This window comes from Myotis yumanensis, unplaced genomic scaffold (genome assembly GCF_028538775.1).
Source record: "Myotis yumanensis isolate MYYU_CA2020_CCGP unplaced genomic scaffold, mMyoYum1.0.hap1 SCAF_18, whole genome shotgun sequence".
In the NCBI taxonomy this organism is placed as follows: Eukaryota; Metazoa; Chordata; class Mammalia; order Chiroptera; family Vespertilionidae; genus Myotis; species Myotis yumanensis.
The window spans coordinates 1,793,550-1,812,669 of NW_027223769.1; the positions used below are offsets into that span (position 1 = coordinate 1,793,550).

Consider the following 19,120-nt stretch of genomic DNA (forward strand, 5'->3'; position numbering starts at 1 on the left):
CTCTTGTCGTTTGTTGATTTGTTGATGATAGCTATTCTGACAGGTGTGAGATGGCACCTCATTGTTGTTTTTGATTTGCAAGTCTTAAGTGGCCACAGGGGAAGGTGTTTTCCAATATGGTGTGTCGACTGTCTTCCCCCTATGCTAGACAAATGTCTATGTGGGAAATATGTCCTGCACTGTGTTAGAGAATGACTCAGCTGAGGAAAATTGGGGTATCTGCCTTCTGAGCTCTATCCCCAGAGCCCCCAGTCCTGGGTTCTACTCTCACAGCTCCAGTCCACTTCACCATCCTCTGCCAGAGCACAAGGTGGGTGGCTCCACAGGGAATTTTTGTGCATTGGCCCTTCAAGAAGGTGCCCAAACTTTCAGCTGCCACTCCCTGGCAGACAGCACCCCACTGCTTTTCACAGCTAGATGTTATGTGGGTACCCTCAGATTTGGTGCTCTCTGCTGGGGATCCCAGCTTGGGGATTAGATCCCAGAGTTCATAGTGGCAACCGTGCCCCCACCCCACACACACACACAGCTGAGATATCTCTCCAGGACTTCAGTTGCTGTTTGTGGGTGCCCTGCCAGCGCTTTCGGGCTTCTGCCCCTCCTACCAATCTCTATTAACTGTCCCTTTATATGCAGTCTCCACCTTCAGTCCTTGGGTATCAGGATTCTCTCCTGTGAGTTTTCCATTCATTATTCAGGAAGTCTTTCTGTATTTCAGTTGTAATTCCAGCTTATAGAGATTTGTATTTTTTAAATGGCCCAGACCAGAGTTCCTGATACTTGCATCTCAAAGGTCCTGGGACTTTGGATTTGGAAAGCCAATTCTACCATTTTGAGCTGAATAGGGGAATGCAAAATGATTTAGTGGGCTTTAATATTCTGGAGCCACACCTCTGACGATGAAAACAGGGCACAGTAAAACAAGAAGAGTACTTTAATCCCTCAAGGATTGGCAAATGTTGGCAAAAGGATGAACTAATTCATCCATTTTGAAATGCTTCTTTTTATTTGAGTATATTTTTCTCTGAGATTCTGTAGCAATTACAGAGAGATCTAGTTTACAGGTAGCATATAGCTGACTCATAACTGCTTACAGGAATGGAAAAGACACATTGATCTAAGTAGGCCTCATTCTCCATTCACCTCCCTGGGAATGTGAAAACAGGTGTAGCTGCAGGCAGGGTAGCATTAAACTTAATGGTGCCATTAACTGGCCAAACCTCTTCATTGTCCACTTTATAGTGGGGCCAGGCTATGTTGCAAAACAAGATTAGCCTTTTTTCCCTTTGGGGGCCCGGAGTCAAATTTCTCCCAGTTGAAGCGTTTGTACCCCAATAGAAAAGGGGACTCTCAAGGCACTGTGGCCTGGTTCCCCATCTACAGAGGCATGTGTAGCAAGCCGAGGTTAGGCATTTCTGCAAGTCTCTGGGCTGTTTGGGCCATTCTGAGTAGGGCGGGTCTCCTGTTAAGCATTCTCTCTGACTCTCATGGAAGTTAATAATGAAAAGATGGTTAGCAAACATTCAGTCAGTCTCAAGATTAGTTTCCTCTTGGGGGTTCCCTTAAAATCATTTTCCCTTTTTATTTCAGAATCTGTTTCATTTAGTTCTAAATACATATTAGCTTTCTGGGCCAGGGTCGGGGCGAGGGGGGCGGGGGGAACATGTGGGCATCACTGATTTTAAAATCTCTATCAGGTGAGTTGGGACCGAATTGACCAGTAAATTATGTTGACCCTTAACATGCCCTAATTCAATGGTCGGCAAACTCATTAGTCAACAGAGCCAAATATCAACAGTACAACGACTGAAATTTTTTTTGAGAACCAAATTTCTTAAACTTAAACTATATAGTTAGGTACAGTGTTATTAAATTAATTAGGGTCCTCCTAAGGCTTAGGAAGAGCCACACTCAAGGGGCCAAAGAGCCGCTTGTGGCTCCTGAGTCGCAGTTTGCCAACCACGGCCTTAAATGAAAGGGGACAGGTTCTAATTTTAAAACAGCCATAGGTTGCTTAGACACCCTTACCATTTGTACAGAAGCTTTACTCTGAGGGAGTGGGAAACGTAGACGGGTAGGGTTAAGAACAGATAAAGAAGCCCCAGTATCTCTAAGGGCCTAGTAATGTTCCCTTTTATGATAATTTCAATTTTTTAGTAAGGAGAAGGGGGAAATACCCTCTCATAGTCCTGGAGCAGCCTTATGTTTGCTTCTGTTTCCACTTTGTAAATCACACTTCAGGTTTTCTTTTTAAACAGAAAACCTCGCTTTTTATTGCAAAAGACTCCTCTCTGGTTGCACAGCAGACCTTATTTAGTAATCCTGTTGCCTTGCTCTCAGAAACAGTGGGTATATTAGTTGGAATAGGTCAGAATAGCCAGGATTACATGTTCTAACAGTTAAATTTTTGTGAATCCATCACAGTTCCAGACAAAGTCGGGAACAATTGCTGGTTCCTCTCTAGCTGAGACCAGCTTTTTCCAAAAGGGACTGTTAGAATTCCTATTCTCATTTTCCTTCAAGTCGGTGGTAATAGAGGAGACGAAAGGGGAAGGAAGAAGGGAGAGGAAAGGGGAAGTCCATACAAGAAAGGTTGGAAAGGAAGGGGGGAAATGGGGTGTAGGCATTTATTAACTTCAGAAAGGTTCTGAGACAGTCTCTAAAATTTCTTATTAATTTCCTTCCTTTTATTGGAAGAAGTATTTTTTCTTTTCTTCTCATAAGAAGCTTCCATTTTTCCAAGTAAAGATATGCTTCCCATATAGTCATTCAGTTTCATTTCAGAACCAACATTTTTCTAATTTCTGCATGCAAAATATTAATGTATAAACCCAAAAACAACTGCATTTTGGCCATTTCTAAGTTGATATTTTCTAGTTAAATCTTCCCATTTCTGTAAAGCACTTGCAAGTAAAGGCTTCCTAACAGGAATATTAAATGAGGGCTAGGGTTTGGGAGCTTCTAGCCTTGGAGGCACAATTTGCCATGTTATTTTTTCTTTTTTTCTTTTTGGGTATCTGTAGTCTGAGCAAATATCCAGGAGATGTTATATAGTGGGTCAAGTGTGGCCTCAGTTTCTCTCCCGGCTGTCTGAAACAACAGGAAGGGTTCGGTCCGGGCAGACCAAGCCTTAGGGTGGCCCATAGACAAGCCAGTTAGTTAATTACAGTTGAGCTGGGCCTTCCCTATGGGGCTCCTGCACTGACAACTCCACAAAGATTCTTAGTCACCTATGAATCACCAAGAATTGGACTGCAGGGAGGATGTGCCCCTATATCTTATGAGCTGATGAGTTCAGCTCATTTATACAGCCAAGGTTTTTTGCTCAGACTCTCAGAAAGCAATTCCAATTAAAAAGCCAAAATAAAAACCAGCCACCCATTTTTTTCCTCCAGTCCTACCTTAGCCTGAGTTCTGTCAACCCTTAACCTGGGTTCTTTCAACTCTTAAGTTTAATTCCACCTCAAGGATTTTAAGACACAGCTCAAATAAAGTCAGACCCTCAAACAAAAGTAAGGGAAGATCCTGGATCCAAAAGACAACTCATCCACGTTCACCCAACGGGTGGGGAACCAGCAGGCTCAATGGGCCCTTTGCTGGATCCTAGCACGGGGTTTGGGTCTGTTGGAAGGTCCTGGGTGAGTTTCTTTGCAGTCCTGCCGAGAATACGCCAAGTAATGGTAACATAAAATCATTTGAACCTGTAAAGAATTTGTGTGGGTTTATTTAAGCCAAACTGTCAACAATGGCCGGGAAGCAGTATCTCAACAAGTTGGGATACTGCTCCAGAGAATGGCAGTTTTTTCACCTATTTTTATACGTTGCAAACACAGGAGGGGACGTAGGTGGGTTTCATAAAATCCATTGGTGAAAGCTTAGAGAGGCAGGAGAAAACAAAGTGGAGAAACCTCTGGAATTGGATAAAAAGTAAAACGATAGACACATACTTAGATGGGTGCAGGATAGTTAATAGTTAATAGTCAACAACTAACATGATAACAATAACAATGAAGGAATTTGCGGTATCTGTCCTGGTGCCCAGGCACATTAGGTTGTGCCCCAGGGTGTCGGGGAAAAGGGAAGTTACAAGTTACTCTGACATTTCAAGGATATGTCATCATAGATGCAAAAAGACAAATAGGCTCAGTTAAAGTAATGGTAGACCTTGTCAGTGAAGATACCAACCTAGGATGTAACTACCCACCAGAACTGCTTTTAGTTAAAGTTTCATTACAGACCATCTCTTGTGATTACTTTAGGTTTCTGAGTTTACAAAACCGCCATGCAGGCCTTCCCTGAGCTTGTCAGGTTAACATGTGGCCCCTTTCATCCACATGAGTTAGAATCTGCATTTTTAGCAGAACCTGCAGCCCCTCCCAATGCACAGGAGATGGGGAAGGGAGTTCCCATCCCCACATCACTGGGGCATCTACTATAGCTGGGCAGCTGCCAAAGCAGCATTTCTAAGATGTCCCCTGGGCATTGAATCTTTAGAAAGTTCCATAGATGATACGATACACAACGGGGTCGCATCCCTGTAACAAGAATTCATGATGTTACCCCAGGCTTCTGCTCTGAAGATAAGAGCCAAATGGGAATGAGAGAAGGTGGTGGGAAGGCTACTGTGCACTCCACACAGAGCTGTGGGAGACGCCCTGGATACGTACACCCCAAGCTTCTGTTTGTCCAATTATGAGCTGTGGCATGGCACCAGGTGTTAACCTGCAGAGTTAGATGGGATCTCAGTTCAGCAACCTTGGTTCTTGAGTTCAGCTAAGAGAAGAATTCAGAGTCAAGAACTCAAATTATAAGAGAGAGTTTATTTAGAAAGTCACAGAGGTAGAAGAAGTGAGCTGTAAAAGAAATAGACTCAGGAAACTAGTTACTGAACAAAAGAAGGACCCTTGGAGCTTAGGACAAAGAACAAATATAACTGCCTTGAGGAAAGAAGGAGTGGGGGCAGCCACGGTGTGTTCCAGAGAGAAAGAGCCACACTGGGTCCTTCTTCTTGAGGGTAGCTGTCTGGAGGTCTCAGGGGAGGGTTCCAATAAAATATTCATCAGCTTTCCAGGTGTGTCCTTTTGGGTCAAAGGTGATTAGTCAATGCTGTAGATTCTGATGTCAGCTATGTCCAGACTAATCTGATTTTGCTGCTTTTCTGGTCTGAAGCTGAAATACAACTGAAGCTGAGATGTATTTGATGCCAGTCAGAACCTCATTGTCCTGGGGGCTTAATGCTGAAGGGCTATTCTTAGGTCCTCTGGTTTCTTCCCCCTCTGAGGGCGTCTAACCCACATGACTAAGAACATGCCAGGAGAGGAAAGGTCAGGGGAGGGCCTGAACCACATGACCAGTGATATGAAAGGTCAGAGGATCTAAACTGCAAAACCAGGGTATGCTCGGGGAGGAAAGGTTGCCAAGAGGGCAAGGTCCCAGTCCAGTTTTGCACATTGCTAGGTACCTGGTGCTTTCATTCTGGTGACCTTCCCTACTGGGCTATTGTCCTACTCTGCTCAGGCTTAACTGCCTGCTACACAAACAAGGTGTGTGTGAGTGTGTGTGTGTGTGTGTGTGTGTGTGTGTGTGTGTGTGTGTGAAGAAGGAGGAGTCACTGCAGAAGAAGGTAGAAGCCTCAGCAGTTACAGGAAATGCAAACGTAGAGGAAAGAAAAGGGGAAGCAGGAATAATGGGAAGGCAGGGGGGAACCTGGGTACAGACCCCGCCCCTGCTCATGTGACCAGGGAAGTGATCTTGGCCCAGGAGGAAGCTCAGTGCACTGGGAGGAGGAACAGCACATCCCACTCACCAGGACAGCGGTGTTTGTGAGCATTTCTAGAATCCAAGATCTTCCCACAGAAGGAGGGACAGAGCAGGCATCAGACTCCATGGAGTCCCCCTCAGCCCCTGCCCACAGAGGACTTGTCCCCAGGCAGGAGCTCCTGCTGGCTGGTGAGAGGGGACAACTACCTGGTGGTGGATGGGAGGAGGAGAGCACAGGCTAACTGGGGACTCGTGGGGAGCACAGGCTCTTAGAGAAAACAAAGGGGAGGGGACAGCCTTCTGATTGGACCTGAGGGGAGAAGACAGGGGAGCAGAGTAGGATGGGGGGGGGGACTCCACAACAGAAAAATGGTGTGGAAGTGGTGAAGGAGAGGAAAACCTTAATAGCTGCTCATTTCCCAACTTACTCATCACTGAGAATTGAGTGCTGAAAACTTTTTTAAAGAATATATTTGTATTGATTACAGAGAGGAAGGGAGAGGGAGAGAGAAACATCAATGATGAGAGAGAATCACTGATTGACTGCCTCCTGCAAGCCCCCTACTGGGGATTGAGCCCACAACCCCGGCATGTGCCCTTGACCAATAACAAACCCGAGATCCTTCAGTCCAGAGGCCAATGCTCTATCCACTGAGCCAAACTGGCTAGGGCTAAAAACTTTTGATAATAACAATTTATGTGAGGAGACAGAAAATTTAACCAGGAGCAGTAAACATTGTCCTTACCACCAAGCTGAGAAATGGGCAGATACATCCAGGAGGTGCAGGATCCTGGAACAATCACTCATTCACCCATAGGTACTTGCAGCCTGTTGCAGGCACTAGGGGTGTAATAAGATCAGACAAGCCACTGCCCCAATGAAGCTCATGTTCTATGGGGAGGAGGCAGACAAAGGAAGATGTAGATGTGATGTCAGGTCCCCACAATGCCATGCAGGGAACAGAGCAGGGACAGGCCAGAAAGTGAAGACAGAGGTCATTAGAGAAGATGGTTAGCAAAGGTATCTTCTAAGGTCATCCCTGAGTGTCAACAGGAAGTTTGAGGGCAGACACCTGGGTAACAGTATTCAAAACAGAGGAAATAAGGGCAGAGGTGCTGAAGTATTGGTGGTCACACAGCTGACTTTGACCACAGGAGACACACACACATACTCTGACCAAGGCTGAAAGATGAAGAGACCAGCTGAAGACCCAAAGCTTCATCTCTCCATCCCAATACATAGCTCCAAATCTTGATCAGTTTCTCTCTTCCCTCCTAGCCACACTCTTCACCTTCTGGAGCCTGCCCACCACTGCCCAGCTCACTATTGAATCAGTGCCGCCCAATGCTGCCGAAGGGAAGGATGTGCTTCTCCGTGTCCACAACCTGCCTGGGAATCTTGGAGGCTATGCCTGGTACAAAGGAGAAATAGTGGACAGCAACCATAAAATTGTATCATATGTAATAGACACTCAAAAAATTACCTACGGACCTGCATACAGTGATCGAGAGAAAATATATCCCAATGGATCCCTGCTGTTTCAGAACATCACCTGGAAGGACACAGGATACTATATCCTACTAGCCATAGACAAAAATTTTCAGAGCAAACGAGTAACTGGACAGCTCCGTGTATACCGTGAGTGATTGCTCTCTGACCTCTGGGTTCAGGTGGGTGAACTCTACTTCACACACAGGACTGACAGCCCTGGACTCTGCCTCGACCCCCCTCTGCATCATGTACCAGGATGGGTTTGAACATTTAGTGCAGGACACACACAGTGTAAACAAACTTCATAAGATTAGAGTTCCCTTCCCAGATTCCAGCCTTGCTGACATTCTCCACAGAGAAAAGTCTGATGGGAGTGACTCAGCAGAGAGACTCAGCAGAGTCCCAGTCCAGCCCTTGGGCCCCACCCCATGACCATTACACTGAGAAAGACACTGCAGAGCTTGGTTGGGTCCTGTCCTGAGGGGACCCTGAAATCCTCACAGAGAAGCTCAGCCTGGGAACTCCTCCCAGACCCCTGTCCCAGGGCTCCTGACTCCAGGGAACCTGGGGAGCCCTCCTGAAAGGGCTGGGTGGGAGCAGTGGCTCTACTGCTCACCAGCCAGGGCTCAGACCCAAGATCACATCAGGACAGGGACAGCTATCACAGTCTATGGTAAGTGCCTCCTGGACCATCCGCACCAGGCTGTGGTGCAGGTCTGTCTGGTTTTCAGAACATAACCTAGAGGGTATTGTCTCCCACCCAGTGGCCATGGACACAGAAAATCACAAATTCTTCCCCTCAGCCCTCCAACTATATCTCTGTAGACTCTCCTCCCCTTGCTATTCTGATTTCTCTTGGCAGGGATGCCCCCTGGGGTCCAGCCTAGGAAAATGAGGAGGGGGTTCTCTCAGCCCCAGAAAGAGTCAAGTGGTGGAAGGAAGGAACTTCCCATAGGGGAAAACAAGGGACCTCAAGGGAAAGTTGCTTCTTCTGTCACTAACACTTTCCTTCTGTCACCTCTTGTCTGCTACCTGCTCCATGTGCTACAAGGAACATACAAGGCTTTGAACAAGATCACCTCTTTTACTCCAAACTAAAGGAGAAAATCACCTCTCAGGAGGGGTGAGCAGGTCATACCCCTGCTCCCTGCACTGCTCCAGGCACACCTGGTGACTGACTGCTCTGTGCCCTGTGTGGTGGGACAGGGGTCCATGGTGAAGATGCATGAGTAGCCTGTCTTCAAACTGGCCAAATCATGTCACCCATCAACACCATGGCCTCCCTCAGACCAGGCTGCATGGAAATGGGGAGAGAGTGAGTCACAGGGGAGACCCCTCTGAGCTGTGTCCTGGCTCTGAAGTCACCTGGTGCACAACACTGTGTGACACGAGCCTATGTGACATTCCTATGGAGCACAGTGAATGGTGGTGCTTACTTGACAAGTAGGTAGATTCATGGGACAGTAGGAGCAGTAACACAAGGTGTGTAGTTTACAGAGGAAGCTAAGAGTACCAGCCTGATGTTAAAACTGACTGCTCTCTAAGGACTTCCTTCTCTCTGATATTCAATCCACAGGCCAGGAAGTGAAAGTCCTATTCAGACTGAGAAATCCTTTAGACTGAAACTTCTCCAGGTCTTAAGGTCATGAAGACTGGCTGGGCTATATTCTCTAATAAAATATTTAACAAAAGGGAAATGCCTTCCCATCTCTATGTATACCCACCATACCAGAGACGGGGTATGATTATTTAGAAAGTCACAGACAACTATGGAAAGAGTCACACAAAAGTCAATGGGTGGAAAATGCCACTTGATGATGAAGATGCAGGACACACTATCTAAGGCTCGTGCTGCTAGTACCTCAGATGTCCAGGGAGACAGGTCAGGGGTCACCCTGAGGTTATCTGGAGGGAAGAGGGGAGGTATAGCCCTTTCCTTACAGACTGTCACCTGAACAAAGGTTCTCACCCTGTAGAGGTCAGAGTCATCCCCTGGTGACCATTACAGAGATCACTGTGGACTGAGTGGCTGACATCTCTGAGGAAGGAGCCCACTCCCAGTCAGTCACCTCCTCTGTTTCTCCACAGAGCCCGTGGGGAAGCCCTCCATCCGAGCCAGCAATGCCACAGTCACAGAGCATAAGGACACCGTGGTCCTGACCTGCCTCACAAATGATGAGGGGATCTCCATCTGGTGGCTCTTCAAGAACCAGACTCTCCTGCTCACGGACAGGATGAAGCTGTCCCAGGACAACAGCACCCTCACCATAGACCCCGTCAGGAGGGAGGACACTGGGGGTTATCAATGTGAGGTCTTCAACCCCGTCAGTTCCTGCGAAAGTGACCACCTCAGGCTGGATGTGCAATGTAAGTGACCCTCGATCTCTCCCACTTGCCTTTGTATGTTCTACAGGCAGGGGGGTAAGATAGACAAAAGTCTTGAGGTGGGAGCCTTCTTCAGAGCCTATAGCGCACATGGGTACAGACCCCAGAATTAGTCTAATCTCATCATTGTCTCGGTTCTATGAGAATAAGCTGTCTGACCCCGGGGAAGGCTCTCACCCACCTGAGCCTCAGTTTCCTCATCTCTAAACTGGAATAAAACAGCTGGACCTAAACACCATTGTTAGGATAATTCTTGTGAGGTTAATGAGTTAAAGCCCTCAGACAGGGTCCTGCTCACTCAGGACTCAGTCAGTGCACCAATTATTATTGTTATTTTTATAAACGCTGTTGTCAGTAGCTGTGAAGTCAAACAGAACTTGGTGAAAATGTCATTTATCACTCACCAGATCCCTGACCTCCAGCCATTTATTAAGCACCTCCCATCCCTGAATCTGTTTGTGCTCAGTGAGGGTGACACCCCCGTCCCTCCTGGGGGTGGAAGGATCAGATGAAATGATGGTAGAGTATTTCCCACCCTGCTGGACCATCAAAAACACTCAGCACGTTCTTATTACTCATTAGCACTGAGTTGGCAGGTAAGGTGCCTGCTAAGACTGTCCTTAGTGATGGGAAAGAACAAACAAGAGTAAGAGATAGAATGTGTGAGGGAAAGAGGAGTTAAGAGGAAAATTACCAGCACATGGGGACGATGGGTGTGAGTATATGCAAAGTTACAGCAAATGGAAGGTTTCAAATGTGCAAACCAGAGAATGATGCAACCGCCAGAAGTGGGGTGTCAGGAGGACTGACACTCCCAAACAGCACAGACTAGGTGGCAGTTCCTTCCTCCCTCACCAGGCCTCCCCCTGCAAGGCCCCTCCGGGTTTCCCTGAGTGGACTTGGGCCTTCACCTCTCCCCCTTTCCCTTCTCCTTTCAGCAGAACCAAATGGCACGGGCTACTCTGTGGGGACCATCATTGGCAGTGTGATCGGGGTCCTCATCATGGTGGCTCTGGGGGCCTCCCTGGGCTATTTCCTGTACCTCAGGAGGACTAGGAGGTACCATGGCATTTCTTGTACCCTCACCCTAATCCTCTCCCCTGACCCACGCTGACCCCCAGCAGAGCCAGGCAAGGAGGACAAAGACACCTTCCTCAGAGGGTTCTGGGCCAGCTCCCTGTGGCCTCCCAGCTTCCCCATGGAGACCCATAACTCTCTCCATCCAGCTCCTCCCTCACCAGCTGCAGACCAAGGAGGTTTCCTAAACAGCTTTCTCACCTATAAATGAGGCTCAATTAATGAACTGTGGCCTCAGGATTGTCCTGGTTCTCTCCACACACCTGCAGCAGTGCGGGCAGGTAGTAAGTGCTCAGTAAGGCACCTCCTGTTGCTTATCTAAGTCCACCCTTGTAGGTGAGGGGATGGGCTGCCTCAGGGTCTGAAAGTCATCCTAGACAAGGCCACACAGCTGAGGGTGGAAGAGCCTGGAAAGGCTGGGTGGGGTCAAATGCTCCCACCAGGCCAGTTTGGTAACCACAATCCTGATCTGTGAGATGGGAGGCTTGGCCTGGACAGGACAGCAGCACCTGTGGCATGGTTTTTGCCTCTAGTTCAGGTGAATGGAGACAGGACAGCCCACTGTCACAGTGCAGCTCTTTAGGCCTGTGGGCCCAGGTGAGCCATGGATCCTTAAAGCGTTGCCTCAGTTGCTATCTCTTGGGCCCGTCCCCCCTAAACAGTGGAGAGAGGCCTCCACTCTCTGCTGAGAAAGTAGACCCTCCTTGCCCCCTCTTGTGACACCAAAGCTCCCCTGCACCCCTCACAAGTAAGTCTGACCTTTCCCAGGGCCAGTGACTCTGGTGGCCTCCGAGAGCACCCACCTCCAACAGCCACACCTGGTGAGTGTCTGTTCAGCCTAAAACCCCTGGACTGCCTCACAGTGTCCACCCCTGCCCTTGTTCCTCAGGCTCTGGTCCTTCCCTGGGCTTCAAGGGGGATTCTCATCACCACTCTGCATAGGGGACCCCGGATCAACAGTCAACCCTGACCTATAGGCTGTGTCATGTGTCACCACCTTTCCCTCACTGGACCCAGAAATGGCCAGAGGATCTTGCCCTGGGAGATGACCTTTCATCCCTGGCTCTTGGGAGCTAAAGAACCACCCCCTCCTGGGAGAACAGGCCAAAGCTTCCTCCCCTCTAGGTGCTAACACCTCCTGTGTCTGATCTCTCAGGCCAGGGTCCCTCTGGAACCTCTGCCTTCCCGGTAAGTCCATCCCCTCCCTGTTCCCTCACCCAGGGCCTCAGTGACTCATGCTCAGGGCAGGGGAACCACCCAACCTCTCAACACAACACAGACCCCTTCCCCAGAACAGCCAGTACAAGGGGAGCCCCGTCCTGGCCTAGTGGGGCCCTCACATCAGGGGTGGACAGGTCAGGGCCAGAGTCTGAGGGAAACCCTGGAGTCCAGCATGAAGCAGAATGGGCACTGGGAACACCAGTCTGGGGTCTAAGACTAACAAGGGTGAGGGGGTGCAGTGAGGGCTGAAATTGGGGTGCTGGGCTACAGGTATGAAGACAGCTGCTAAGGAGGCAAAGCTGTCAATCCTGCGGAGAAAACCCTCCCTCCCTGTCCTCTGATGCCCTCTCTCTCCCCGCACAGGGCCCCCTACCTGACCCCAAGACAACAGGCCCCATCTATGAGGTAAGTGGATTATGAACATTCTTTCCTGTGGGTCCCAGGGGCCCCAGGATCTGCCCCCAGCCCAACCCTGGCTGTGCTTCCAGGCTCAGGAAAGGGCAGTGAAAAGTGAAAACAGAGGGTGGAGGAGTAGGTGCCCGGGGACAGACAGCCCAGCACAGTCAGCCCCGATGGCGCCTGAGAAACACGGCACGTGTTCTGAGAAGGCTGCAGGGCTCAGAGATCTCTTCTTTCTTTGACAGGAATTACTCAACCCAAACACAGAGGTGTACTGCCGGATCATCCCCAGAGCAGACGTGGTTTCTTAGTTCCTCCAGGACCTGAGACCCCAGACCCTGTGAATGTGGCCTGTGCCAGAGAACAAGCTCTGAGCACCATGCTAAGTGAAATAAGCCAGTGGGAGAAAGATAAATATCACATGATCTCACTCTTTTGTGGAATATAATGAACAACAAAAACTGATGAACAAAAATAGAGACGGGGGGGGAGATATTTTAGAATATAATAGTAGTAATCCTGCTATTGGCAGATTTTTAATATTTCCTACAATGTTTGTGATAGCATACTGTTATACAGTTTTGATAATATTATTATACTTAAAATCCTATTTTCTTGAAATATTAATGTTTATTGCATGTAATATTATATTAAGTTCATTTTTCTTGAATAACTTATGTTCATCGCATTTAATTCTATTATATTTAAAATAGTTTCTCTTGAGATAAAAAAATAAAATAAAATACTGTAAGGAATTGCTGAGAAGAAGAAACAGAGATGTAATGGGGCGACCCTTGGAGACGACCACAAGGGACTCAGATCAAGATTTAGGAGCCTTTATTAAGCTGGCCAGTGACTACAGTTACAGCACCCTGCCGAAGCAAAGGCGGAATGGCAGTGCTGACTACAGGATTACAGCGTTTTTATTTGCAAAAACCACAAAGTTAGTTACAAAGACTTGTTTGCACAATTTGTTCCCGACACAGTACAGCATCAGTACAGTGACCACCTTCCTATCTATGTGTTCTAGGAACACAGAGCACGGCGTGCCTTGCCTGGCCCAAGCGCCAGATATGCAGCCCAGCACATTCCCTACTGGTCTTATTGGGAATCAAATCATTGATTCTGCTTCCTGCCAGCCTTCTTTAGGGATTTGTTGGTAGTGGGTGTGGAGGACCATGAGCTTGACAGCTTGGATTCTGCTTTGAATAATATTAAGTAAGCATTTAATGAGGCATGGACCGAACAGTGAAATTATAAGTAGCAGGACCAGTGGGCCGGCTATGGCTGACAGGAGGGTGGTTAAACAGGGCGACCAAGTAAAGATGTTTTCATTACCAATTTCCTTCTACTTTTCTTCTTTCTTCTCTGTCTAAGAGGCGTTTTCTAAGCTGGCTTAAACTTTCCAGAATAACTCCTGAGTGATTGGTATAAAAACAACAAGCTTCTCCCAAAGCTAGGCATAATCCACTTTGTTTAAGGAATAGCATGTCTAGCCCCCTTTGGTTCTGTAAAACTTCTTCTGCTAAAGAGCTTAGAGAGTTTTCAAGTTGTCCTACAGATTTTTCAAGAGTGCTGAGGTACTGGTCAATTTGCTGCCCTAGTTCATTGTAGTTTTGTTGTCCAGTTACCAGGGCAGCTGTCCCAACAGCTGTGGATCCTGCTATGCCTAGTTCGATGAGGAGGGGGACCAGGACTGATGCTCTTTTGTACCGCTTGGGCTCTAACCGTAGATGTTCTCTTCCTCCTTCTCCTGAGTAACAATATACCTGTGGGAGTATGTGGGTTAGGATGCAAATGCCCCGATCTGATTTTGATAGTAACATTGGGGGGAAAGCACAGGGAGTAATTCCATTATTACATGCCCACCAGGTACCCTCTGGTGCAACAAAATATCTATTTAAGGATTCATCATATTCCTTAGGAAGTTCTATTACCTGGGTACAGGAGGAAGAATACGGGGAGGACTTTAGCGGGTAATTTACCGGGGTTATACAGGTACCAGCTCCCTGTAAGTCCTCTAAGGTAAGACCTCGAGACTGGTGGCCCCATATGCAGAGACCATTGAGCAAGCTTTCAACTGAGTAGTTGCGAATTTTGGAAGCATTTCATCCAAAAAAGATATTTGCCCCGATCCCTACATAATAAGATAGTTCAGGGTTTAGACATAACCAACAGTCCTTAGTCATATTCGGTGAAGTTTTGTTAAGGAAGTGGAACATAGCCTCTAGAGTACCCAATAAACCCCTATGAGATGTATCCGGTGGTGGTTCAAGTTCCCCCGAGGATCCGGTTGGTTTTGGGGCTGGCTCCAGTGTCTCCGTGTTGTTCCAGTCAGCCATTCCCGGAACCGATGGAGGCGGGGTTGGAGCTTGCCTAGGCCTGGGGACCATGGGGGCTCAAGTTGGAATATTGGGGGCAGGGAGACCACAGGGTTTCAGACCAGGGGAAGGGTGCGACATTGAATGGTGAAAAGTTCGCTCGGATCCCAGCCTGACACATATAGTCGAATCCCCCATGTTTTCCCCCCTTCCCAATAGTCCGCCCTCCAGTCTAAAGGTTATAGTATTACTGGATTGCAGTCCCCAACCGAGCAGTTGGCCGTGGGTGCCCCAGGCCTCACTGTCCTGGTAAATAGGAGTAGTGAGTCAGTGGTCTTCCATGGGGCTAAGGTTTCACAGCCCCAAGAGGCACAGTAAAAATCATCTTCACCCCCACACTCCGGGGGCCCCTCTCAGGGGCAGACATAATGCTGGGTTCACCATAGGTCTTGTTCAAGTTTAAGGCTTCCACACCCATATGTCTGTGTAGATACATACCCAGTATTTCCGCCTAATATCCAAGATCCCCTTATAGTGAGGGGGCGGTTCTATTCTTTCCCAAATATTTTGCAAAGGTCAGTATGTAGCTTCAGGGGCCCTGAGGTGGTAGCCTTCACAATGATTTTACCGTCCAGTGTGCGGGTGACCTCCCAGGAATAAACTGGAGCTTGGTGGGGATTCCCACTTGCCAAAACCAGGAGGCATAAAAGGAGGATGCCTAGACAGTGTCCCTTTTCAGTCTTACCTTGAGTGGGTCTGCTGTGCACTCTATAGTCCATTGTCCCGATGCGTCTTCAGCCTTCTTGATTTGTGTGCAGTGAATCCAGCACTTCTTTCCCCCAACTTTGATAGCAGTTGGGGTGCTTAGGATGTCCTGGAAAGGCCCTTCCCACCGAGGCTCAAGAGTACCTGGTTCGTGTCGCTTCACCCAGACCAAATCACCAGGGATACACACAGGAGGGCTGTTTGGGTTGGGCATTCGGGCTTCCTGATGAGCTGCCTGGGGGATTTGGTGCACAGCCACTGAGCTGGTCCGGAGTGCCTGTAAGGACTTGAGGAGATTTCAGTTAGATAGTGCGGCCAGCTCTTCCTCCTGCAGCCTCAGGAGGAGAGGTGGCGGTCTGCCGAACATGATTTCAAAAGGAGTCAGCCCTTTTACATATGGGGTGCATCAGGCCCTGAGCAGAGCAAAGGGGAGGAGACTTACCCAGTTTTCGCCAGTCTCTAATTTTAGTTTTGTCAATGTTTCCTTAAGAGTCCGATTCATCCTTTCTACCTGTCCAGAACTTTGAGGTCTATAAATGCAATGTAACTTCCAGGTGACCTTAAGGGCCTCAACTAGGGATTGAGTTACTTTGGTGATGAACGCCAGGCCATTGTCGGACCCCATGTATAGTGGTAGGCCAAACCGGGGGAGAATTTCAGAGAGGAGTTTCTTAACTACTACCTGTGCTGTCTCAGCCCTGGTCGGGTATGCCTCCGGCCACCCGGAGAAGGTGTCTACGAACACTAGGAGGTACCGGTAACTTCCTTGTCCACAGGGTAGTTCAGTGAAGTCCACTTCCCAGTGTTCACTGGGACTCAATCCCGAGAACCGGCTTCCCGGTGGTACCGTCACCAGTGGGCTTGAGTTTACCTGGGCACAAATTTGCCACCTTCTGGCTATATCCCAGGTTATCGATGTAGCCTTGGTATGTAGTATTCCCTTCCCAGGAGTTCAGCTAGTTTGGTTCCTCCCAGGTGAGTACTTTGGTGTGTCTGGGAGGCAATGATTCGGCCCAAAGCCTCTGGAACAAAAGGCCTTCCATCTGGTAATAGTAGCCATCCCTGGGAAGTCCCTTTTGCGTATAATTTTGTGGCTGTTCCCTTTTCTTCTGAGGTGTAAACAGGGTTTGGCTGTAGATTCCGGGGTGGTACTGCTACCAGTACTTCAAGCGGCCCTACTGGTCTTTTTGCAGTCTCTTTGGCTGTTTTTTCTGCAAACTGGTTTCCCTGGGCCACAGGGGAGTCTTCGAATATAGTGGGGGAGTTCTTAAATCCCTGAGGGAGTCTGGTCCAAGTCAATTGTCCTGACTCTCCCTCCTCTGGGTCTGTCCACTCAAAAGCAAAAATTGGTTGACTCTGGGGTGCCAAGGGAAGGGAGAAGAAAGCATCCTTCAAGTCTAGGATAGTATAATACCGGTGTTCCAGCCGAAGTAAGCTAGGAGAGTATAAGGGTTAGGGACGGTAGGATGGATAGTTTCTACTCTTTTGTTTACCTCCCTTAAATCTTGAACAGGCCTAAAGTCTTCCGTTCCTGGTTTCTGGACAGGTAGTAAAGGGGTGTGCCATGCTGACTGGCAAGGTATTAGGATTCCCACCTTTCTCAGTCTCTGTATGTGTTTGGCTATGCCCAACTTTGCCTTCTGGCTCATCGGGTATTGCCTGACCCGAATCAGAGTGGCAGTGCTGGTGAGCTAGATCACTATGGGAGGCCGGTGTCTCGCCAGCCCAGGTGGATTCCCCTCAGCCCAAACTCCGGGTATCTCTTTTTGGAGCTCTCAGAGGTAAGGGTCTTCTGAGGGGGTCTTAGCCTGTCAACATTACCTTGGGCTCCTGGGGGCCTACAGAGCACTGACGCCCTCAGTCCACCTCCTCGACCAGCACTGGGTTTTCCTTTATCTCCGGTCTTTTGGGGCATTCCCTTTTCCAGTGTCCTTCCTTTTTACAGTAAGCACATTGGTTCTTCCCCAGCCTGGCCCTTTGGCCTTGTCTCTTTTTCCTGTCTTTCTTCCCAGTGCCTTGCCTTGATCCCTTCCCCTCGTTCATACCCAGTAAGATCTTTGCCATTTTGGTATTTAGGTTTGCAGTTTGGTCTTTCCGATTATTGAAAACCTTCTGGGCAACCTCTACCAGTTCTGAGAGTGACTTCCCCTCAAAGCCTTCTAACTTTTGTAACTTTTTTCTAATGTCTGGGGCCGACTGGGACACGAACGCAATATTAATGGCCCGCCAATTTTCTGGGGCATCCGGGTCAATTGGGGTATACACCCGGTATGCCTCATAAAGCCTCTCTAAAAAGGCAGTTGGGCTTTCACTCAGTCCCTGCACGGTCTCCGTTACCTTGGAGAGATTAGTGGGCTTCCGAGCGGCAGCTCGGATGGCCCTGAGGAGAGTCTGGCGATACCTGTCGGGAGCCTCCTTCCCTTGGTCCAAATTGTGGTCCCACTGTCGCCTTCTAGCCGGAAAAACCACCTCTATTCTTCCTGGATCAGTGGCAGGCTGTCCTTCCGGCCCAAGGACCAGCTTTCTTCCTTCATTTCTTATGCTCTTCCTCTCCTCTGAGGTGAAGAGAGTCTGAAGTAATTGCTGACAGTTGTCCCAGGTCGGCTGGTGAGTGAAGAAAACCGACTCAAGGAGGGATACCAAATTCTGGGGGTTTTGAGAAAAAGACGGATTCTGATTCTTCCAGTTATACAGATCACTAGTGGAAAAGGGGACATAAATCATAAAAGTTCGACCGTCCCGCCCTAAGTCCAGGGGGGCTGCCTGACGTAATGGCAACAAGGGGGCTGGCCCACTTGCGGAAGCCTCCTCAGTCCCTCTCTGGGGGTCCCCTGGAGGTCCATAAGAGGCCCCGGTCCTAGTGTGGGGTGGACTAAAAGGGTTTCTGGTCGACAGAGTTTGTGCGGGTGGCCATGGCAGAGGTTGTGGCGGCGGCGGGGAACTCGACTCTGCAGCCTGCCCCGCACCAGGGAGTGGAGCCTGAGGGATGGGGGGATAAAGGGGAGAAGCCCCCAGAAGACCTGCTCTGGCTTTCACCTCTGGACTTAGACCTGGGTCAGGAATAGTACCCGGGGGAGGCTGGGGAGATGACTCCACAGGAGCCGTGGGTCCTCTTCCCGAGGGTGTCCCAGGTGGGGGGACATAAGGTAGAGGCTGACGTCCTGAGACCTCATCCTCATGGTCATTGGGCAAGACCTTAGTTAGGGTCTGTCTTTTTTCCGCCTTTTGGGGGCTTTGTCAGCAAAATAGTCTGTCTCTGCCCCAATTTTTCTTCGGGGCATTGGCATTTCTTTAACCACCGGGGTTTCTCAGTGAGGATGTCTACCCATATCTGGATATAGGGAATTTGGTCAGGGTGGCTAGGACAACCGTAAACAATGTGATGAACCCGAAATGCCGTCCCTAGATCAAAGGACCCGGTGGATGACCACCCAACCCCAAATGTTCACAAAATTTCTGTAAATCAAAATAATTAACGGGGGTGGCGTAGTCCTCTCCGAGTCTCTTGAAGTCCTGAAAATTCTCAAGGAAACATAGTAAGGGGGTCGACGAAGATGACTGACCCTGACCCATTTTGACAAAGCCAAAGACAACAAAGAACAAAGACAAAACAAACCAGACGAATGCAACCTAAGGTTGCCCAGACCAGGACCCCCAGACTCCATCATGTCTGGGCAGTCTGACTCCCAGGTTCCGCTGC

General features: G+C 48.8%; 1 protein-coding gene across 1 annotated transcript in view; it reads left to right on the forward strand.

The window, feature by feature from the left end:
* Window positions 1-13,641, forward strand: part of LOC138997076 (cell adhesion molecule CEACAM6-like) — a 36,670-nt gene extending 23,029 nt beyond the window's left edge. Inside the window, exons 9-10 of the mRNA XM_070398497.1 lie at window positions 12,299-12,340; window positions 12,580-13,641. Of these exons, the coding sequence (XP_070254598.1) occupies window positions 12,299-12,340; window positions 12,580-12,645 (108 nt within the window). The 3' untranslated portion in view covers window positions 12,646-13,641. The remainder of the gene's footprint in view (window positions 1-12,298; window positions 12,341-12,579) is intronic.
* The last annotated feature ends 5,479 nt before the right edge of the window (window positions 13,642-19,120 follow it).